General features: G+C 49.8%; 1 protein-coding gene across 5 annotated transcripts in view; it reads left to right on the top strand.

Moving 5' to 3' along the window:
- Positions 1-23,636, top strand: part of NTM (neurotrimin) — a 258,741-nt gene that overhangs the window by 165,610 nt on the left and 69,495 nt on the right. For all 5 annotated transcript variants that reach the window (XM_025214900.1, XM_025214899.1, XM_025214898.1 and 2 more), the window contains exon 3: positions 16,383-16,508. In XM_025214900.1, the coding sequence (XP_025070685.1) occupies positions 16,383-16,508 (126 nt within the window). The remainder of the gene's footprint in view (positions 1-16,382; positions 16,509-23,636) is intronic.

Below are 23,636 nucleotides of genomic sequence, written 5' to 3'. Positions count from 1 at the left end.
TGAGTGTGATGCAGGCTCCCCATTTTCCATTGCTCTCCTGATGGGCTCCTGTACTGACCTTTGAGGACCCCAGGAATGGCTCAAATGAAGGACACTAGGCAATGAGGCTATGCTTCAAAATTCAGGCTGCGTGTAATGACCCACTGTTGATCATGAGCTGCCCTGTACATTTAGGGCTTGGAAGGTGGCATAACACACAGGGAGTCTCCCCCTCCACCCCCCGAGCACGGGTACAGATGCTCTTAGCTACTACTGTTAAATACAGGTAGTAAACAGTGCCTGTAAATACAGGGAGTAGTATATGTGTAGATGCTGATTGAGAGCAAACGTGCTCTCAGTCAGCCCAACGCTAGGAGGCCACAGGAGATGGGGAACTCCCCCGGTCCTGGCGCTGCTCAGCTCCCCCCCAGGAGCCAGAAGCCAAGCAGTGCTGGGATGTGGTAGGTCTCTGCCCACTCCCCCACCCCATCCCCATCTTGGCACTGTTCAGCTCCCAACTCCCCAAAGGAGCCGGGAGCCAAGCAGCACCAGGACTGGGTTACTCTCTGCATCTCTGTCCAGCCAGGGACCGGCTGGGAGCTCCTGGCTGGACCCCAGCTGCATGGGCAAGCCCTGCTGGGCATGGGGCTTGTGCCCATATGCACAAGGCTGGGTGAGCTCTGCGGTGGCAGCTGTCTCCCTGTCCTGTCCATGTCAGGACCCCTCCCAATGTGCACGGGACCAGGAGACATCTACCGCTGCAGCCAATAGCTCTCCTGGCCTATGCTTATGGGGACTGACCTCATGCTTTTTGCCAGCTCCCCAACTAGCACCCCAGGGGAGCCTAGAGCTCTGCCTAGCTGCTGCAGGGGGCCAGAGCAGGGTCGAAGCAGCTCCCAACAGGGAGCACATGTAGATGTGCACCCAGGGAAGGCTTATCGCACAGTATTTTACTGTGCAATAAGCCTTTATAGCATTAATAGCGTGTGTAGATGTGCTCTGTATGAAGCAGAAGGCAGGGAAGTGACTTGGCCATGGTCACACAGCAAGTCTGTGGCAGAGCTCAGGCTAGCACTTGGATTTCCCCCTTCCATGCTCCTGAATTAAGCCCTGAGCAATGCCATCTCCCTCGTGTTCAGTGGCTTCCTGCTTTCTCCCGTTCTTTCGTTCTCGCTCAGTGTGCAAATCCCAGCAACCACCCCTGGCTGGCAACACAGCGGCTCCAGCTCTCCCAGGTGAGGGAGCGTGGCTGTGTATTTTCAGCACGCCTATGAAAAGAGCCCAACAGCCTCAGATTAATGCATTCATTCCCAGTCAATTGAGGGGCTCATTACGCTGCTCAGACACCAGGTCTCTTGTGCTGAATCTGCCCGGGGTAATGAGCCATTCAGGCGCTGCTCTGCAGTGCTGTCATCCCACAGATTGGGGGAGAGAGCGAGCAAGGCACAGAGGAAACTAGTGGGGGGGACACTTTTTAAGGAGCATGGAGAGAATCTGCTCCCAGCTCCTCCAGGGCCCTGTAGAGAGCCCGTGCACCAGATTCACTGTAAATAAGACATCAGCACTCCTTTTCGGGGACATGAAGATACAAAGGCAGCTGGGAAGCATCTGATATCAGGTGCTGGCAGGCCTTTGCAATAACCAGCACCACACAAGGAGAATTTGTGTGTGCAACAGGCTCTAGCTGAGAGCAGCACTGGTCCCAGTGTCAACCACTGTGCACAAACGGGCTCCTGTCCCTTTCAGCTCGTCTGAAAGGCTCCCAGCCTTAATAGAAATCACACCAGGGTGCACTCCTTCAAGAAGGCTGAGGGCTGGACAGAAAGCCATAGTACTAGCAACACATGGCTCCTTGCCCCATGCTGAACCAGGGATTGTTTGGGGCTGGGGTGGCCCACGGCAACACAGATATCAGCACAGAGCATCAGGAGGTCATTTCTTTATACCTGATTAGAAGCTGAAAAATTGAATTTTGCTTGTTGGGTAGGCGAGGGGTTCTGTGATGCAGTGTAGCGCAAGGCTGCCAGCAAAAGCCGCCCGAACAGATCCTACAATAAGTCTTAATCCTAACAAGAAGCAACCCTGCTGTCTCACTCCACTTCCTCTCCAAATCTTCTGTTCCCACTCGCCCATCCCTAGCTCAGCCAACATGGCCTAGACGAGGTCTACATTAGAACTGTGTCTGTTGTGCACATGTATACATGCATCTTTGTAATAATACGTGGGTGTGTGGGGGTGGGGGCGGTATGATAGAGTTAAGAGCCTATGGGGATATGTTAGATAACACTGATCCCTGGTCACGCTTCTTAAGCTTGGCTCAGGTTGGTTATTCCCAAGGCCTTTGCACAGACTGTTGCCATTTGGAGATGCTCTGTTGTAATCTGGATCTTTTCTGAGCTGAGGAGCCTACATACTGTGGTTCTTACATTGATGTGTCTAGCCCTCAGCGGGCACTGTGGGAGCTCACTATTGCCATGCCACTTGTGTCCTGACCCTACTCGCTGTAGGCAAGTACGTGAAGCTGGCTTGCACCAGGTAGTTCTTGGAGATCCTCATGGACTCCAGCGCTCTTTCCTGCCCAGGGCAGGGGGTCGGACTCGATGACCTACTGAGGTCCCTTCTGACCCTAGCATCTATGAATCTTACTTTCTACATGCCAAATAACCTACCTGGTACTGCCAAGCCAAGACCACTTCTGTTTTCATAGAGCCAGAGTCAGGCAGGACTGGTTGCAGGAGTAAGCTACTGCAAGGTAAATTAGGGTGTGGATTTACAGAGCATTAGCCACTCTGACATAACTGTCCATGCAGTTTACCCAGCATAAATATGGAATAACTTGTCCTGCTGTTCCATTCATGGGTAAGTTGTCTTGGTTTTCTTTCCACTTACCACAGGGAAGGTGGAAAGAAAACCAAGCTTCTGATGCACGGTAATCCCCCACCTCCTTAATCCAATATATAATGTCCATCAGTCTATATCTAAAGTAGCACTTATGGAGTTACTTCAAATATACACTGGTGTAATGCAGAGCAATATTTAATCTATTGCTTATTTGATCCAAGGATCAGATACCTACTGACACTTCTGTAAGTGGTTGCTCTGCAGCGAAGCATGTTAATCTAGATGCTGATGACAGATCATGCCGACCTAACTGATGAAAGAAAAAGAGTAAGGAAGCAATGAGGAAGCATTTCACTTTTAATTTAGTGCAGAAGATAAGGAGCAATACCAATATGGCTCTCAGGGCTGGTGGGGTTGATTTGATGTGCTCGATTCTACATCTGGTATTGGAATGAAGCCCCCAAAGTCAAGCTAACACCTTATTATAACATTATGTCCATGTGGCCTCCAGTACTTTTGATTGGAGAATTCAGGGTTTCAGTCTCTTCTTGGTTGAGATTTTTTTTCTTTTTCTCGTCATTCTTACTCTGAGGAGGCTCTCAGTTACTGGGGTGTTGAGCATCAATAAAAGAAAGTAGATGATGTATAAAGAGAGAAGATTGATATGGTAGGTAAGTAGATGCAGTAGATAGATGGATGCAGATGGTTGGTAGCTAGGTAGATAGATAAATATGATAGGTAGAAAGATATAGTTGACAGATGGATGGCTACAAAACAGTTACTCGAATTGGTAGACACAAAATATAACAGGTGGATAGGTACAGCAAGTTTCATTGCCCACTGGAAAAAATATGCTAAAAGAAAAGCCTCTTCAGGCTTTCTCCTGTGCTGCCAGCCATGCTTGGCAGGGGTCCCCCAGAAACATCTGCAAAGCCAGGTCATTGTTCTCCTAAAACTCTTCTTTGTCACAATGCCTACAAAAATGGTGATGCCAGCAAGGCCGCTAGAGCGCTGGCCATCCTGCTGACCAACAGGGTCTCCCTGGTCTGTCTTTGTCCATCTGTCACCTTTTGTTTAATGCTTAGATTGAGAGGTGTTTGGGTTGGGAGCTATCTTTTTTCCCTGTGTTTGTACTCGCCTAAGACAGCAGGGTGCTCATCCGTGCATGGGACTCCTGGTTCTGCCATCGTAGTTATGGCAGTGATAGCGGCATGAGGAAGATGTTACTGGCACATGGGCAGAGCGTGGCCTTAGGCAGGTAAAAGATGCATTGATATGCAGGCATGGTAGCTGGATGGACAGGCCTGGTGAGTAATTATAAAGATGGATTGGCATTGAAATTCAGTAGCAACCTTGCACTGTCCCTTGGTTCCAGTTTAAAGCTGTGACTTCCACCAGCTTTTGAATCAAAACCATCACTCAACTGGAAACTGTTCCAGTGTTTCTGGAACCACTGCTCATCTTCCAGCAATCCTGGCCTGTGCCTCACATGGTTTCCCTGGGCATGTTCCCTGGAATAAAATTATTGTCAGTGTGGAAAATGTAATCGTACACAGTTAGCTGTGCTTGTGTCAGAAGAAGAGCAAACGAGAGAGGACGGGAAAGAAAGAGAAGCACAAAGATAAGAATGAGTAGGCAAGAGCACAGTGAGTTTTTAATGGCAGGGAGATTTATTTCTCTCGGTGTCAGCTTAAGCCTCTAGATAGAATATGAAAAAACACAGCAGCCCTCCCCAAATAACCAATGTAATGTACAGAGCTTCACTCAATAGGCACTGGCCCTATAGTCACTGAAGATGCCAATTAGATGAGCACATTTTCTTGTTCTTGGAAAGAATACCATTTCACAACTCCGTGCATCCTGTTTTTGCCTGGACAGTCCCTCTTTAAGCACCTGTCCCACTGGCATCCCATCAGTTTAGTGAAATGAATGCTTTTGTCCCTCCGACAAAAAGAGGGACAAAAGGGAGGGGGAGGTATCATCACCCTTAGTTCTTTAGTTCATTTGGGCTCTTGTCTGAGTGTGATGGGTTATTGGTAGGTCAGTAGACTCTACACTCTCAGCAAGCCCAGGGGCTTTCTTGTTCCAGCAGCAGAAGATGGAAATAAAATCATGGGATAGTAGGGCTGGAAGGGACTTCAAGAGTCTATATAGTCCATCTAACCCTTTCTCAAGGCAGGGACTTCTCTAATTAAACCATCCCAGCTCAATGTCTGTTTAACTGGCTCTTAAAAGCTTTCAAGGCTGGAGATTGCACAGCCCCTCTTGATAGCTCTTCCAATGCATGACCACGCTCTTAGTGAGAAAAGTCTTCCTAATCTCAAACCTAACTTTTCTCTATTACCTATTGCTTCATCTTGCAGCCACAGGGAATATTCTGTCTCCGTCATCTTTATAACCACCCTCCGGGGATTTGGAGACTGTTGGCAACCCACCCCCACCTTAGTCTTTTCTTCTCCAGATTAAATGAGTCCAGCACTTTCAGCAAGCAACAAGATGGCAAGTCAGGAAGGGGTCCATGGATCCAGCAGGCTGTGAGGGGAAGGCCAATTAAATGTAGCTTAACTGTTGAATTGTGCATCTCCGATAGGAGGAAACCTCAGGATGGACCTCCCTGAGACTCAGGTCAGGTACCAGCAAAATGGAGCTGCTGGCAGGGCAACTCACTGTGCTGAGTGCTGTCCACCCATGGCTCCTGTGTGGTCCCCATCAGAGTAGTATGTGAGCATCTCACAGTCCCCGATAAATGTGTCCTCCCAACGACACTGTGAGGTGGGGAAGTGTACTCTCCATTGCACACAGAGAGATGCCAGGTCACACGAGGAGTTTGTGACAGAGCAGCTAATCTTTGAATCTCCGCAGTCCTCAGCCAGCTCCCAAACCACCGGCCTATCCAGCTCCCTCCTACCTTTGGCTTAGTGTCTGTGAAAGGGTTTTGCTTCTCAAGGGGAGGAGGCCTTTGAAGTGCAAGCCACGATCACCCTTCCTACGGGTTTCCCAGTGGAGAAGATGGTTGAACATCCTTGTATAGCTCTCACTCATCATGGGCTGATGAGCCGCATACTGCAGTGGCTGGCGCCAGAATATTGCAGGGGTCCCAGTGGGCTCGCTTCCGCCTGGAGCGAGACATCGAGGAAAGGAGTGTGAGGGGAGGGATGTGGAAAGGAAGAGTGTTATTGTCAAATCTCCAGCTTGCCCTTTCCGATCTGAAGTTCACTTGTAATATTTTTCTTGACTCCAGTTGCTAATGCATTTTGTTCTCCAGAGTGTGCAAGGCCCGACTTCCTGCGCAGCCTTTAATTAGTTTCTGGATGATGACATCTCCACCGAGAATCATCCAGTCGTGTCCCTCCGATCTCAGGGGGAGATAAAGGAATCTAATAAAGACGTTCAGCATTTTGAGGTGATGGGTTTGACAAGCTTTGTATTAACAAGAAGTCGTGTTCAAACTTTCTCTCTCTCTCTCTCGCAACACTTTTCAACTCCTTCCTGCACGGTGACATTTCACAAGCGGATTAACAGAGCCCCCGTCAGCTCGGAGGCCTTGTAGGATGAAATGGAGACAGCCGGGGAGTACCACACCCTTGTGATACAAGACTGGGGGTGGGAGAGTGTCGTTATCTGTTTGACTGCCAGAATGGTTGCTTTGAATGCCGCTGTGAAGAGCGCTCCTTGGTACTTCGGTACCATAGTGATGGGTGTCCTCCGTGCGGGAAGGGTGGTACAGGCGGTTTTCGGCTTGTCTTATGAGGTGTTTCGTGCCGTGTAGGGGGAACTCCACAGGATAACAAAGACCTGGTTTCTGTGGTCTTTTTTAAGACAGTTTTAAGATTGCAGAGCGCCAGGCATGTCGATTGCTACTCTGTCCATATGTATACCCACCCGTGCACCTGGATAAGGCTCAGGATAAAATTGGACCCAGGCCACTATGTACCATTTACTTTCTATTTACTTTATTTGATTTTCTAAGCCACAGCATGGACTAGGAGGGTGTTGCCAAAACAGTCCTGGATTGGACTGGAGAAAGCCTCCTCTATGCTCTTCCCCCGCCCCTCGCAGCACTATCTGAGGGGACCCAGCCAAAGTCATACAGATCCAGGTTTCTAACTTGGCCTATTTTAGCAAGATAGGCTGCCCTTACATCCCAGTTTGGACAGGGTCCTTCCCTGTGTTTATTCCCAAGATCTTTTTTTTTATGCTGGTCCCAGTTGGAAATGTAGAAGGGCCCAAATTGGAATCATTTACTTGAAATGCCCCCTTCCTTTCTGCTAAAATGAATACATAGTACCAACCAAGCCATTCCTTACCCATCAAGGATTTGTAGTGTGGGTAATGCTCATGGGAAGGGATGGAAAGAGGGAAGATAAAAACTAGAGATTCAGTGAAACAAAACCCTCTTTGATGTTTTGTGGATAATGGCAATCCAGTCACAGACCGGGTGCTACCCTTCTCAACCTTGACCAGCAGGATGTAGGGTCATTCTTCGGAGGAGGTCACTGTCATTGTCCCCCTTCTACAGGCAGAGACACTGAGGTTGGGAGCAGTGATGTGACTTATTTTAGGTCACCCAGCTCACTCAAGCCTTAATTCAGTCCTGTACCGGTTATACCATGTTTCCTCTGAAGTTGTCATTATAATAACCAGACTAGTTCCTGCCCCATATAGCTTGTGTTGGGGTTTCAGTGTGTGGGGAGAGGCTAATGAATCCTTTCTGAGTCTTGGAAAAAGAGGGAAGAAGAATGAGTGAGCCAGGCTTCCCACACCCTTACCCCTCCCCAGATCTAGGGACCCCTTAATTTTGGAGCATTTGAAACCTAGATCTGCACTTGGTGACATAGGGCCAAGGATCACAAAGAAGGGAGGATGAGCGCTTTGGGGCTGAATGGCCTCACTAGGCCCTGTCCGATTTACACTGGAGTCAGATCACAGTGTCTTTTGCTGCTTAGCTGCAAGTCCTGTGTACAGGATCCTGCCGCTTGGGCTGTGAGTTATATCCACATTTGTGAATTCTTTACTAATGATTTTTTTTGGAAACATATTTTCTTTCCTTCTCTCCCTCGTCTCCCTGAATTATTGCGCTGCTTTACCATGCGACCTGCGGCAGAGAGCTGTGTAAATAATCATGTGTCCTCCAAGCTTAAAAGAGTTTTGCTACAACAGGATCTACTCCGTGGTTTGGAAATCATTTAGACACATCTCCGCAGCATATGACACATCTCGTTATGCTTCACTTTAAAGAGGGCAGTTGCTATTAGTTATTTATTAGTTGCTTATTAAGGTGATTACGTGTGTCCCTTTCATTTCCAAGCTTCTCACTTCATTTCTTTGGCTCGTTCTGGTTTGTGCACAGGGTGGTCAGTCCTCAGGGGAAGACAGGATGAGCCAACTCATCACGTCGGGGGCTAGGGGTAGCAAAGGTGATATTATTCCATCCTTTCCTCCTCCTCCTCCTGTGCTGGACTGCCTGGGGCCAAGTTTAGCCCCTGACATAAATCAGAGTAGCCCCAGGGCTACTATAACCTAGGACACTAGGAATGTTCTCCTATGACTTTTCCATCATGTTCGGACTCTGCCCTGCTTATTCTTGGCCTTGCAGCTTACCCTTTATACCTGAGGAGAGAGGAGCACGTAGCATAAAGTCAGCCGCCCTGACCAGCTACTTAAAACTCTCATTTAGCTGCTTTAAAAAGCCTGACTTTGATGCTGGAGAGGTGCAAGAGGGACTCAGTGCCTGTCCAAACTGAAGGCAAGGCCTGCTGGGCCACCTCAGCCAGCCGGTCCACCAGGTCAGCAAGCCACCTCTCCTGTGGATCTGCTATAAAACAGGAAGAGCCTACCATGGTCACTTGTCGAACTGTGCAATGTTGGATGTGCCTTCCTGACTGCTCTGCTGAGCCCAGCTTGTTTCCTTAGCAGGATAGAACTGGGCCTTAAATACCTCATGGCACAAGGGCACTGCTTTACTGCGGGTCAGACCATGGGCCTCAGCCAGTCCTCGCACCAGAGTGAATCGCACACACATAGACACACTTGTTCTTTCAGTGCCTCTGCTCTCCATCTGCAAAGTGGACGTGGTGATACTTCATTGCTCCCACCCTTCACGTATGAGCTCTTTGGGGATGTGCAGTGGATGTGCAGTGCCTTGCAGAGGCTATTCCAGGCCTCAGCCTCCTCCAGGGTCTTCCACATCATACAAATAAAAAAGCACGCCTGTCTCTATGAAGGCCAAGGGAGAGACGTTGGCGTCGGAGGGGAGGAAGAGGTCAGGCTCATAGAGGTTGGCACTTCTCACTTGAGCTGGTGTAGCTCTGCAGACTTCATTAGTGCTGCTCTCATCTGCACTGGCAGGAGAGAAGGATCGAGCCCCCTGTGTCTCTCTGTTAATTAGGACGGTGTTTGAATGGCTCACACTGATTTATAATACACCTATTATCGAAGAAGCTGCTTTCTCAGCCTCTTCTCTAGCTCCCCAAAAAAAAAATCAAACACAACAGAGAGCAAAGACACAATGGAGGGGTCTGCTATCAAGGCAGCAATTAAACTGCGTGCTCTGTGAACTCTTATGCTAATGGGGGTGGAACGGATCGGGCTGGATGCTGCCGGGAGGGAGCGAATGGCTCCGAGGACCAGGAATAAGCTATCAGGCCTTTACTTCTAGGTCACTCTCCTGAATTGGGTCCAACTTCATTACTTCCAGTTGTCTCCTTTTACAGACTGTGGTGGTATGGTGCAGTGTCGTATAGCCCAGATGCTGATGTCCTCTAGAGTGGGGTTGTACTGGAAACCACCTGGTCCCATCAGCGGGAGGGGACTTGACCGGTAGAGCTGGATCCTCTTCCGAGCTCTGCTCTGTGATGGTGCTGCAGACTCTTCCCCTCCCTGTGGCCCTGTTTCACCATAGGAGGGATAGTCCTGAAATTCCTCTGTAAAACTCTGAAGTCTGCCTCATCTTCCCCATTTACTTGCTTAGTGGCTGCATGCAGGTCCCAGTAGAAGCCTGGGCAGCGCGGGGAGGAACGGCAGTGGCGGTGCTAGGCATGGCTCGGGCGCGCATGGCACTGGGCTGGGGGCAGACATACAGGGCGGTGCGGGCTGGGGGCTGCGGAAAGTGGTTCTGCAAGAATCCCGCTCCCACCCGCCAGCAGCGGTTGCCTCCATGGAGGTGCAGGGCATGGGGCCACTGTTGCCGCCACTCCCCAGAGGCCCAGACCAGGGATGCGCAAGGACCTGCAGGTCTGGAGGCAGCTTGTGCCAGAGCTCCCAACAGTCCTGGCCTGCCTTGAACCCAAGCTGTGGGCCCAAGGGTGCCAGGTAGCCCTACTGCAGCTCAGTGCCGCCTTCCCCAGACCCCCAGCACTGCCAGCCCGGCTTCTCAGGGCCCTAGATGGGGGTTGTGGGTGCATGGGTGCACCTCCCCACCCCTCCTTCCTGCTGCAGCCACTGGGGCAGGGCAGCTTGGGTGCAGGCTCCAAAACCAGGTATGCAATTAACTTGTTAAAAAAATTAACACATTAATTGGTTTTTAAGTTAATTGCACATGTTAACAGCAATTAATTGACAGCCCTAGTTCTTTTATATTGCTTCCTTTGCTCTGGGGCAGATGTCATCTAGCTTTGGGTGTGTGCTTTATGTTGGGAAAACATCCCGACAGCAGTCTCCAGTGATACAATATTGTACTGCACCACAAGGAGTCGGGATTTGAGCCAGTACTTTAGGTCATTACAGAGCACTTGACTGGGGCTGAAGGCTGTTTTGGCAGTCCTGGATCACCATGCAATGCACAGTGATCTGCATCACTGCCCCCTTTCCCATCAATGTCCATATTAGCAATAAATCATAGGCATCAATGAGCCATTTCCGCCTATTTAAATTCCCTGCATGGCCCCCATCCATCTCGATTGTATCTGAGCATAATGGTCTTCAATGTACTTAGCCACACCTCATGCTCATGAGAGCAGGAAGGGATGATAGCCTCTATACATGGGAAACTGAGGCACAGCAGAAATTAAGCTCAACTTTGCAAAGCAGCTTAGGGGTTAGGTGTGTAAGGCATTACCCCCCAAACACTATGAAACCTCAGAGGTGCTAGCATTTTCTCACTTCTTAAGTTCCTTGGGTCCCTAAAACCAGTTTCTTTGCAGGCCCAGATGCATCTCAGGCTTGTCAGTGCTGAGCTCCTCCTGCCCATCTCATACCTCTGGCCCATAAGAAGCCACGAACTAGGCATTTCCCACACTGTGCCCTAAGAGGGCCCACTCCAGCGGACATGCTCTGAGCTGTCAACCTTGTTAGTAGGCAGTGGGATTTTCCCTCCCCAAGGGAAATGCACAGGCCAGTTGGGCAAACCTGGGAAGTTTGGATTGAGTTTGTGTTAGAATATAGGTCTGGAAAGGGCCTCCTGCATCACGGAGGCCAGCCCCTTGCTGTCACCCGTCACCATAGCAAAGATCCATCATGAAATTAGGAAGGCTTCACTGCCACCATTACCCCTCCTGGGAGGGTGCTGGAGAATCTCATCTTTCGATGGTTAAAAACCACCTTCTAATGAAGGCTGCAGATTAAAGATGAGGGGGATTTCTGAATGGTCTTAGTGCTCCTCCCAGCTACCCGATCCACACAGAGGGGTGCAGCCCCACGGGCAGAGCTGGGTGTCGTGTGCATTGGGAGCTGGCTGCTCCCAGGAGAGGGAACTGAGCAGCAGGGCGGGAGGGGTGTGGCAGGGGAGATAAGTGCGGACATCATGTCAGAGGAAAGGAATGGCACCGTCAGCACAAGCCTTGTGCTCCAGAAGGGGAAGATGGATGGGAAGATAATGATGATAGGGAGATAGCAGGGCTGGATCGAGGAGGCAGAGCCAGAGATGTTTATGCAAATAAGAAAGGGCTATAAAAACAGGCTGGAACAGCAATCACAGGAGACATCAGTCATCCTGGTAATGACCTGCACCAAGTGTCATCGGGAAGGAGCTTGGATGTGTGTGTGTGCATGGGGGGGTGCAGCTAGATTGTCGGTGTGCATTTGTATATGGCCAGAGGTGTATGCACGTCCCGATTGCTGACAGCACATCTGTTGCTATACGTTCATGTAAGTGCACAGGGGTGTGTGTGAGGAGGGAGTGGGGGCGGAGTGCAGGTGAGCGCGTGTGCGCAGAAATGTGCACTGGAGAGGGGCATGTCTGTGAGGAGGGGGATGTGGAAGTCTGTGGCCCACGTGTCGGTGTAAGCCCATGTGCATACATCTCTACCCATTAAATGCATGAAGCATGCTGATGCCCCCTTCCCTTCCATGTGTGTGAATGCAATGTGTGCACACCATCTGTTTGCATTAAATATGTAAGTGCTCCATTTTCTGTCTTCGGAGCTATGTATGTGTGAAAACTAGGAAAAAGCCGTGGCCTGGCTCAAGGATCCATGGAAGGGGCCGCATCGACTCGTGCAATACAAACACCTTCCCCGTCATTGCGATCAAAAGAAAAAAGCCATAAAAGCACAGGCCCCACTCTAGGGAAATCTGCACGGTGTCACTGGAGCAGCTCAGACCAGGACTGCCGTGTTTAATCACCTCTGAGCAAGAGAGATGCTGAGAACACAAGGACTGGTAACGAGGAGCGAATTCCCACCTGGGAGGCCTGCATTTCTTTAGCTTTATTTATTTATTCGTCCCATCTGGGCATGGGTCCATCTGCATCTTCCCTTCAGCATGAGGATGTTTTTCCCCACCCCATTGCTAGCAAAATAGCAGCCACTAAATAAAGCATTTTAATGTAGATGTAATGGGGCCACCATTGAATGTTAACTAATATCACATTGTATTTACGATCACTTATTTATTAAGCCTTTTCTCCCTAGTGTAGTAAAATCTTATAATATACCTGTTACGTCTCAAGAAAGGCATTTTAAATAATTCATTTAATTAATTATTCAAGCATTTAATTAGCATACAATAACTGTCGTGTTAAATCCGAACACTGCACGTTTAATTTAAAGGGTAACTAAAGACTTCTCTCCCGCTGTCACTCTCATTTACTTCCCCACTATGGCTATGGCACCTTTGCCTACTGCCATCTGGCACTGATCTGAGCAAACTTCTTCATAGCCCAGCCTGGAGAGACATTATGTCTTGTCCCAACCCCTCTCTCGGACCACTTGGGCAGCTGAGGGGAGGGGCCCATTGCCAGGGGGTGTAGAAGTAATGAAAGATCATGGCTTACATTTCAAAGCACTTTTCAAGCAAAGATCAAGTGCTTAAAAATCTGATTGCAAATTATCCTATGCTGGGCTGAGGAGAGAAAAAAAAGAAAAGGTCTACAGCCTCAAAGCAAATCCTAGCATTAATGCACAGTGAACATACGTGTTTGTAAGCTATGAAAAGCAGAGTTGGAAGCTTTACCCTTAACTCTGCCCCCTTGTGATCATGCTTTAAATTTAAAATGTGGCCAATCTTTAGCTTGGGCAATTCATTCAGTACAGAATTTGGTATTATCTGCTGGGTTTCCTCATGCAAATGCAGATGCACTAGGTTATGTTCTGCTGTCTGCAGACAGGAGCTGGGTTTTAAGTCCCAGTGAGCTGGGCGAGACCAGTCGTGTGCGAGAGAAGTTGATTCAGTGGTGTTCGAGTTACAGAGGGTTCCACTCGAATGCTCCAGACTTGCAGTGGAGGCAGGCTGATCTACTAGTTAAAGCAACAGGTAGGGACTTATAATTGGGTTCAGTTGCTGCTTCTTCATGTGTGACCTTGGGTATGTCACTTGACCTCTCTGCCCCCATCCCCCACTTATGAAGTGCGGTTAGCCATGCTTTCCTTGTCTCTTTTGCTTGTCGAAACTATAAGGTCCTCAGGGTGGAGCTGTATCTTACTCTGTGTATATATCTCTCCTAGCACAACATGACTCCAATGTCTGTAGGGGCTTATTGCTGCAACTGTAACAGAGCTAATACTACATGCAAGTACATCTGCTCCAGAAGGGAGCAGTTCTGGTAGCATAGCGTCTCTTTGCTGCCTGCTGGGGTATTGGTTCAAAGGGGTACCCACCACCTAGTCGAGTGACTCTCAACCAGGGTGATGCAGTGTGAAGCTAAGTCCTTTGAAGGGTGCCACAGGGTATGAGGAGATAAGCAGATAAACACAGGCTCAGGCTTGTCCTTTCCTGGCCACTCCTCCATCACCACTGCTTGGCCCTTCTGCAAGGAGGTAAGCACTGGAATATACAATGTTGTCCTTGAAATTAGGTGCCACTCAACTGACAAGTTATGTAGGGATGCCTCGATCCAGTGAGGGGAGCCACGAGTCCCCCAAAGGTTGAGAATCAGTGATGCGGTCAGACTCGGTTTTGGGCAGCAAGTAAGATAACTCACTTAAATCTGCATATTTCATTCAGCATCATCTCCATGCTCTACATGGCACTGCCCCAGAACCCCTTCTGTTTAGCTTGCTTCTGATCCGCTGTTGTTGTCTGGTGCATGATTAGCAGATTAGCTGTTGTGTCCAAAGCAGGAAAAATGAACTCCCAGAAGCCCTTCAAAACAGAGAGTAATTCATTACCCACCTTGATTTCCACTTAAAATGTACTTTAACTACACTTCCAGCTACAAACCCTAAATCACCCTCGCGTTCACAAAAATCCATCATTTTTTATTTTATTGCCTGGCGCTGCCATGACATAATCCCTTTCAGAGCGTCTTGGAACACTTTACAGATCAATAAATTACTTACCTGTACAGCGGAGGCACTGTGTGCAAGGCCACTGCAGTCGTTCTGGACTCAGCCAGGCCCCTGGAAAGGGCTGTGCGTGTGTCAGCTATTCCCCACAGGTGTGGATGCAGAGAGCTGGCAGGAAAGCAAAGGGGTGCTTTACTCCAAGTTCTGTGGCAAGGGCGAAAGCCAAGAATGGTAATGGCAGAGCTCCCTTCCTTACACAAAGTGAGTGCAGCGGGCTGGATTCTCAACTGGCGTTGATAAATTTAGCTCCATTGAAGCTGATAGACCTCTGCTGGTGTGTACAAGCTGAGGGTATGAGCTTATTTAGTCTAGAGAGGAGGAGGTTGAGAGGGGATTTAAAAGCAGCCTTCAACTACCTAAAGAGGGGTTTGAAAGAGGATGGGGCTGGACTGTTCTCAGTGGTGGCAGGTAACAGAACGAGGAGCAACCATCTCAAGTCGCAGCAAGGGAAGTTTAGGTTAGATATTAGGAAGAATTTTCTCACTAGGAGGGTAGTAAAACACTGGAGCAGGTTACCCTGAGAGGTGGTGGAAACTCCATCCTTGCAGGTTTTTAAGACCCTCTAGACAAAGCCTTGGCTGGGATGATCTAGTTGGGGCTTTGAGCAGGGGGTTGGACTAGATGTGACCTCCTGAGGTCCCATCCAACCCAAACTTTCTATGATTCTGATCTGACTCCAGGTTCTGGTGCTGAACAAGCCCTATAGAAGATACAATAATAAGAAAGAAATATATAGAGCTCTATAAAAATGCATAGGAAACCTACTGAACTTCCTACAGAACAGGATGCTTTCTAGAAGTTAATGGTTTAAAACGATCCTAAAGAGTTCCAGGGTCAATTCTCTATTAAATGCTATCAGAAGGTCCAGAAAATGTTTACAATAGAAAGGTGATTATTTTCTGTTAAGGTGCACAGGACTTTTTATTAGTTCATCTTGCCAAGACTTCCTGTCCCGTTTGAGGTTGTGCAGACCTTCTCCCTTCCCATATCACATCCCCTAGTGAGACTAGACTCCTTTGTTCTTCAGTAATGTCTGTCCTGCTCCTCCACCTCTCCCCTTACTCATCCTTCTTTGTTGCCATCGATTCCATCCTCTTCCTCTGGACATGTTGTGTCCACCCTTTCCTTGGATACAGTGCTCAGATACCTGGTCCTCTTCTCCCCTGCTTCCTGCCTCCTGGACAGTGGTGTAAGGTGGCTGCAGTCCCATTGGTGACTCTTGCTCCTGGCCTCACCTCTGATACAGTAGAGGCTCTCACAAGTAGCTATTAGGCTCTACTCACTTTTCCTCAGCTTTTTTGCAGGCCTCCATGATCATCTTCAAGACAAAGGGCTGGCCTGCCTATCTATAAAGGGCTGGGAGCAACGAGTCCAGCCTCTCCACACCCCTTCACTCCGCAGACTGTGACATGTGGACTGCTGGGAGGGAGGATAGTTTTCTTTAGACAACCTGCTGCAGCTGGTTTTAATGCAGAGATGCTTTGGGGAGGCCACATACACATCTGTTTGCAAGAAGGAGTCAAAGCCTGGCAGGAAAGGTGGAGATACCCCAGGTACAGGGCAGTGAAGAAGAGCCATGCAGATCAGAAACTAATGACTCCTGGTGCATGAGCAGAACAAAGCTCCTTTGAGGTGTTTGAACCCCATTTTTCCTCCTGCTTCATCTCACCTCAGACACCCCATACTCCCCAGGTACTTTGCCACCATGTCTGGTGGACTGGCACTTAGTTTGAAGTTCTGGGAGAGGAGGAGAAACCACAGCCCACAGCCATGCCTGAAGAAAGAGAGTGAACCAGTCAAGATCTCCTTCTTACTTTCTGCTTTTTTATTTTTATGTTACAGTGTCTCCTCAAATCACTGAGATCTCCTCTGATATCTCCATCAATGAGGGTGGCAATGTCAGTCTCAACTGCATGGCCACAGGCAGACCAGAACCCACAATTACTTGGAGACACATCTCACCCAAAGGTAAGACATGCTCATGCTCTCCAGTGCATTGCAGGGAGGGGATGTTCCTGCTGGGGGGTGACAGGAGACCTCCCGTGGTACCATCAGCCCAAAGGAGGGTATGGTGCAGGCAGCCGGGAGTGATCCCAACTGGAGTGTGGACTTGTGACCTGGCCATGACTTGGGAGAACAGCTCATCCTTCCCCACCCGGTGAAGGGATCCCAGTGCATGAACTGGCTTATGCTCTGCATTGAAGAGAGCAGTGAGAACTAAGCACACAGCTTTGTTTATGAGGAGGACATGTGGTAAGAGCCAGGTCTGGTTTTATGTCATGACCATGGGTTGAATGCTCTGAAGAGACTAATGTGATCTCCCGAGCTCTTCAAGAGCATGCATGCGTATGAGGGAAAAGTGCTCAGTTTTGCAGGATTTACAAAGTGCCTTTGCAAAAACTGCAATTTTCGAAGCGTTGTTACATTTTTTCATTTCATTGCAAGGAGGAACCAGAAATAGCATTGCAGAGAGGAACAAAATCCACTAAGTAAGCAGCATTAATTGTCACTTCTCATTAATTAGTAAACAAAACATGAATGTAATTGTGAGGGCTTGATTGCTGGAGCATGAATTCCCTCATGTACAAATCACAGGGATAGGTGAGCACTTTTTAGACCTTGCCCAGTCATTCTGTTTAATCTTGTTGGAAGTTTTGAACTCACCGGCATTTCCTGGGTCGTATTGAATCAAGAAGTCTACTAAGGTTACTAAGGTGGTAACTCAAGCATAGTGACCTTGGCAAAGTACCAGCCTACTGAGTACCACTGCAGGACAAGGGCTGGCTCTCTGTGATCATGCATAATTTCTGCTTACAACTTGTGCTTCATCAATGCATCTCAAAAATGCATTTATTAGCCCATGTTAATGTCCTGGAAATCTTCCCCATTTGCTTTGCCATGACCCAACTTGAGGACGCACCTTGTCCTAGAAGGCTGCCTCCTTGGTAGCCCCACATACTTCAGGCAGTGAGCAAAGCTCAGGCAGTGCTAGGTGCTGCTTCCAGTGCCAGCTGTCTGTGTGTCCAGACCCTGCCAACGACTGCAGTTACTGCAGCTTCGCAGATCTCAGCTGCCCTTGTGCTTTGTCCTGCTGGGCCAAGTCACTGGTCTTGCAAGGAGCAGGAGGGCTGTAAGCAGGGAGGCCGCTGTTTTGATCTGTCCCTTTCCACGGTTTAAGAGGTGACTCTTCTGAAACAGGTCTCTCAGCCCTGGCCCTTCGTGCATGCATTGGCATGTCTCCTGGGTGGGTGAGGTCTCGCCATGTGGGTCCATGCCACAGATCTCTGTGTGCTTCCCGCTATAACTGAGCCTCAAGTGGGACAGGATGGAGTTTCCTGCCACTGCATTGACCACAGTCAAGCAGCAGTTAAGGGAGGGCATCTCTGCACCGGGCTGTTTGCACCATTCCTCTCTTGCTTCTTTTCTTCTTGATCCTCCCGTCCTTCCTTTCCCCATTTCCTCTCTCCCTCTATTTTCCCCATGCCTGCCTCTTCCTTGCCAGTCCCTTATTTCTCCCCATAGTTTCCATGCCCTCTCTCTCCATCATGCCTGCCTTCCCTCCCACATGGGCTTGGAGGCTACTTTTTTGCAGAGGGGCTGTTTTCTGTGTTTCCTGCCATCCAGCAGATTTCTTTCCTCAGGGGAGCTTTACCTGCGCTTGAACCAGATGTTTCCATTTTACTCAGGTCTTAGCTGCTATGGAAACTGAGGATGCACCGGGGGAGAGGAGTGAGCTAATCAGAAATTACCTGTGGAGTTGGGTAATTCGCAACAGCAGCTTTTACCTGGTTCCTGGCCCCGATTACAGATTGTGCCTTCAAAACCCAAATAGAGCTAATCATTGCCCCAAACCTTCGGGAGCCTGGCTCCTCCCTGACTCAAGCACCAAGTTCAGAGATCACCAGGGCAGCTCTAAACCTCACCCACATCCCTTCATGCCACCCATCTCTGGCCTTGTCACCAGGCATGACATGTCTGTCTGTCCATCCTCCAATGTGTCAGGTAGCTGGGCAGGGCAAGGCTTTCCCATGGGGCAGGGACGAGGCTGAGAGCCGGGACTCTTGGGTTCTCGTCCATGCGTCGTGAGCCAGTTCTCTCTTCTGGGCCTAAGTCCCCTGGCTCTCGACTGCAGCTGGATGGAGTGGAGAGAGGGGGCCGTGAGGAATGGGTCCAGCTAAGCTGCTGATAAGCTTGTTCACCTGGGGTGAGGCCCTTCAGTGACCCTCCTTTATGCCAGGGGTAGTGTAGGCTTGCTCACTGTCCAGATTGCTCCAGGTGTCTTCCCAGCAAGAGTTAACCCTTGCAATGAGACTTTTCCACTGGCAATTTCAGGGTCAAATAAGTCCACTTTGAGTCTCATAAAGTCAGCTTAAGGAACAAAGTATCCAGCCCTCTGCCTGCAGAATAGAGACAATAACAGCATTTACCCCCTTTGGGAAAGTGCTTAGAGATCCTTGCTGGTACTGTACCTTCCTGTTATTAAATACATTTATTCTGGAAGCAGCCTGAGAGCCCAGTGACTCATCTTAGTCCAGGCTCCTTCCTGCCTGCCCCCAGCTTCTGCGACAACCGAGGAGACTTGGTACCTGATTTCTAGCTGCCTGCATTGCTCTAGTCTAGCATGATATATATTCAGCAGCATGGCACTCGTAAACCCCACTGAATGCACATCACTCATCTCTACAATCGTATCCATATTCCTACAGCTCCATAACCTGCTTCCCAGGCTTTAAAGCCTTCTATTTTAAAGCGAAAGGGGTTACTGCCTGTGGCGGGGAGACAGGAGAAGCTGTTCCCACCATTTAATTCTTCTGATGAGAGCCAAAGTAGGTGGGTTTCCTCTTGATGCCATCCCTGCCACCGAAGCACAGGGGCTGCTGGGCGATCTCCTCTGCCATCCCCAGACTGCTTGCAGCCTCTGGGGATCCCTGTGCAGGGCAGGCTGGCCACTCCTCTGCACATCTCCATTCATCTCTCTTTCCAAGGTGCTCTCACGGTGAGCTAAAATAGGATCGTGGTTGCCAGTGACTTTGGAGGAGAGCTTTATCCAGTCCAGCCAAGCTCTCATGCTGTTCCCACACATGCCTCCTCTCTACCTCCACCTCTCTACTCTTCCTTACTGTTTCCCCAGTATGCTTCAGTCCTGACCTCCAGCATCCTGTGCTCATATCACCCCAGGGTCCCATTCCCTCTGCTAGGGACCTGTGAGCCATACCCCTGCGGGGCTCCATATTGCACAATGCATATGCACAATCCTTCCTGACATGCACCACCCCCATTGTATCCTTCCCCATGCAGCTTTGCCACTGTAACCTCCTTCTGCCCTGCAGCAACCCCTCCTGTTATCATTGCTACCACTCACGTTCTTTTTCTGCCCCTCTTCAGGCTCTTGCAGCCAGGGACCCTAGATGAGGCTGGGAGAGTAAATATTGTCCTCTAAGTGGATGAAGGAGAATAAGGAACAGCAGGTCACTTCGGCCCCCTCTACACATTACACTTAAGGGATGATTAACCATTTAACCACACCTTAAGTTGTGACCCAGCCACACGTCCAATCAATTCATGGTGTGATAAAACAAGCAGTTATTCCCCCAAAAAGGTGCAATAACTTAGTAGCTTGTTCTAATCGTGCCATCAATTGAACATGTGGCCAAGTGCTGCACTGTGGCTGGGAGCCCCACCAACCGAGGGGCTCCCAGCCCCACTGAGGGGCTTCCAGGCACTGGGGTGCATCGCCCGCTGCCAGCCCCGCAGCTGCCAAGGTTCACAGTGGTGGCAGCATCCCCCACTGCTCTGAGCCTCATCGGCTGTGAGGCTTGCAGTGAGAATGCCACCCCCACCCCACTGACCCCACTGGGAGCCCCATCAGCGGTCAGGCTCATAGGCACAGGAGCCATCGCAGGGGGTGCTGGGATGTGATCCCAGGCTCCCCCTGCACTGGCAATATGGCACGGTGGTCCCACAGTCGCACCTCTTGCCTTGCACATGTGGCATAGCAGGAGGTGTAGTTGTGTGGATCTCACATTTGATCCCTTTGCACCTATGCCTGAATGTGTAGAGGGGCCCCTGGTGTATGCAGGCATTCAAGAGCAGTAGAAAATAGGGCCAGTGCCATTGCAGGCTCATCTATGGAGGAAACCCTGTGTATTGTGACTCCTACACCTTCTCCATGAATCCTGCTGAGTGTCCCCTTGCCATCACACTGGGCCTAGGGGCTCTCGTTGGCACCTGGGATTATATCAGAGTTGGCAGGTGCCATGAATGAAGAATCCTGTTCAAGGAAAAGGTGTCAAGAGGCCGAGCTCTAGGAGTCTCCTGGGCTGACTCCAGTACCTTGGCCTTTCCAGTCTGCGGTGACGTAAGCCATGGCATCAGAGCCCTGTTTGAATGGCAACCGAGAGAAATAAGGGGGCAGGAGGAGAAAGAGAGAGATGATAAAGGTCAAGAGTAATGTCCTGTGTGGGAGGCGGAAGCATCCTTCCAGAGGAGCCATCCACACCCCAAAAAGAGACAAAACAAGCCTTGTGTCAACGTGCCAGAGAGCTGATCCGTGGCATTTCAGAGATGTTCTAAATTAGCTGAGTTCACTGGCAAGCTTGAAACCTGCTTATGTCTGGAGATGTGTGAAGCTCTTGTTGTGTGGCAAAGAATTCACTTGGTTTCTGCTTGGAATGGAAAAATCCAGCAGTCCCAGTCCCCGCCCCGCCAAACTTTTCAACCGGCCCAGAGCTCCCCAAAGGGACAGAGCCCGGATCCCAGGGAAATCCAAAGGCCCCGTCCCGGAGCCCCATTTTGAAAGTTCCAGTTTATTGAACCTTTGTGGGATTATGTGGCCTTGGAGATGGTGATTGCTGGATTACTTCATTACTTTTACTGGCAAGGTTTTAACCCGTCTTCTTTAATTGCATGAGCTTCCCATGTGTGTTTCTGCACATTCGTGCAGGTGAGTGTGCAGGAGGTGCATTCGTTTGAACATATCCGTGTACGTGACTGAGTGTGCACATGCATATATTGTCACGAGTGGCTGTGCCTGGTAGTATATGAGAGACATTATGTATTTCCCTTCCCTCCAAGACTTATCACAATCCCTAGGCTTTCTGGCCTTGCAGGGTCAATGCAGTCTGTAAACAAAAAACAGCTTAAGAGTTCTTCCCTGGTTATGGTCACTCAAGTGTTTCCATGGTTACCAGCCTCTATGGAGGGAGGTAAGTCCAATGTTGTCATGGTGACTATAGTGTCATGTTGTCATCTTACTGTTTCCCTCTCGGGGGACAAATGCTGGAAACTCTTGGCTAATCAAGAGTACAGCCGTACAAGCCATACAAGCTGTTGGGAGACAGGATCCATGGAAGGGGCTGGACCTGTCACTTGGATAGAGAGAGGTGGTATTCCTAGTCAAATGGGACACCCATCCACTGACACCATAGAAAGCATAATGGACTCACTTGGACTCTTTTTAAGTATGAGACATTTGCTGGGGACCGGTGAGTACATTGGCATTTGGTGACATTGCAAGGAGAGGACTCAGCCTCTCCAGGTCCTCGGACTCCAGAGTAAAGGCCAGGATGGGGACGACCCGCCAAGAAGACAAATTGGCATTGCTTTTGTTGCTGCCGATCTTAGTAACAAGCCAACATGTGAAGTTTTCGCTCAGGGTAGACTCCACATTGGATTTGAGGGCCCTTGGGATTTGGCTCGTTCATAAGAACTGTGTGTGCTCAGCTGGTTGTCCCATGGTAAGTGGTGAATACAGTGAATGAACCAGGCTGCCATTTGATTTGGGCCACACTACCCCAGCGGGTCACAAGAGAGAAGGAGGGTAAGCAGTTAGTTGGGTGCTAATCCAGGCGGTGGGGAGATGCAAGTCCAGATCCCAACTTTGCTGCAGACTCCAGGGGTGGCCTCGGACAAGTCATTCAGCACATGTCCACACCACAGCTGCCTCGTGCTTCAGCCCGGACGTTTCGTAGCATGTCCACATCGCCCACGTTGGAGGGCATCCCTCTGGGACTGCTCTCAAGACTTCAGTCTCCAGCATGCTTGAGAGCAGCCACTGGGGATAATCCCTGTGAATCCTCATTGGTGTGTCCCATAGTTTGGAGCACGCAAGTGGAAGCAGGTGGACATGCCTAGTGTGGCAGGGACACTTTTCCACCGTAGACCGCCAGGGTCTCACTCCCCACCTGTACTAGGGACAATAGCATGCCTTACCTTGGGGCCGAGGCTAGGGTAAATGCATTTAAGACTGAGAGACAAGGTTCTTTGGGTAGAGGTGTAAGACTGAAAGGTGGTTGGATACCATGGTCATTGCAGCTACATAAGCACTTCAGGTAGCAGAGATTTTGGCCCATGATGGCAGAGGTCTCACAGGACCAGCTGTCACACGTGTGTTACATGTTGCAACAGCAGCAAGGGATGGATCCCAGGGCATCTGAGCCCCATGGATCCTCCGTGACTTTTGGCAGGGCAAAAAACCAAGGTGGGCTGTTGCAGATTGGATGAGCTGGGCATGCAGCTGTGCTGGCTACTTGCTTTGTGAGCCCAACAGGAAGCTGTCTATTCGAGAGGCTGGGATTGCATGGGGTCGTGCTCCCAGGGTGGAACTGGCCGTGATGCTGACCTGACAGCTGGGGTGCCCTGGCTCGCTCCAGCTGCTAGTTGGAGCAAAGTCCTTTCCAGTGCACCATCCTTCCCACTCCCTGACACACATTCGCATACATGACAGTCTGCCGGCAAAGTCGCTGGATGCAGCATATGCCAGCATGTCGGCCAGGAGGCTCTCAGCGGTGGCTCTGCTCCTGATAACGCACCCGTACAAAGAAAACGAGAAACGTCCTGTTGTGTTGTTGTCTCTCTAGCTCTGCCTCGCTTCATGAGTGTGTTGTGCATTCAGCCCTGCCAGATACTCCAATTCAAGCAATTTTAGGCCTCCCTCTGAGCAGACAGAGACAAGCCAGGTGCACAGGGGAGCGCTCCAGCGGTTGGGGAGGGAGCCTGTGCCAGAGGACACACAGGAAGTGTGCAGAGTTGCACAATTAGACTCTTGCATTGGGAACACTGGAATGGGTCACGTTCCCCTCCTGCCCCTTGTGTAAC

The sequence above is a fragment of the Alligator sinensis genome, unplaced genomic scaffold (genome assembly GCF_000455745.1).
Source record: "Alligator sinensis unplaced genomic scaffold, ASM45574v1 scaffold1085_1, whole genome shotgun sequence".
In the NCBI taxonomy this organism is placed as follows: domain Eukaryota; kingdom Metazoa; phylum Chordata; order Crocodylia; family Alligatoridae; genus Alligator; species Alligator sinensis.
This window is presented reverse-complemented; position numbering and strand designations above follow the sequence as displayed.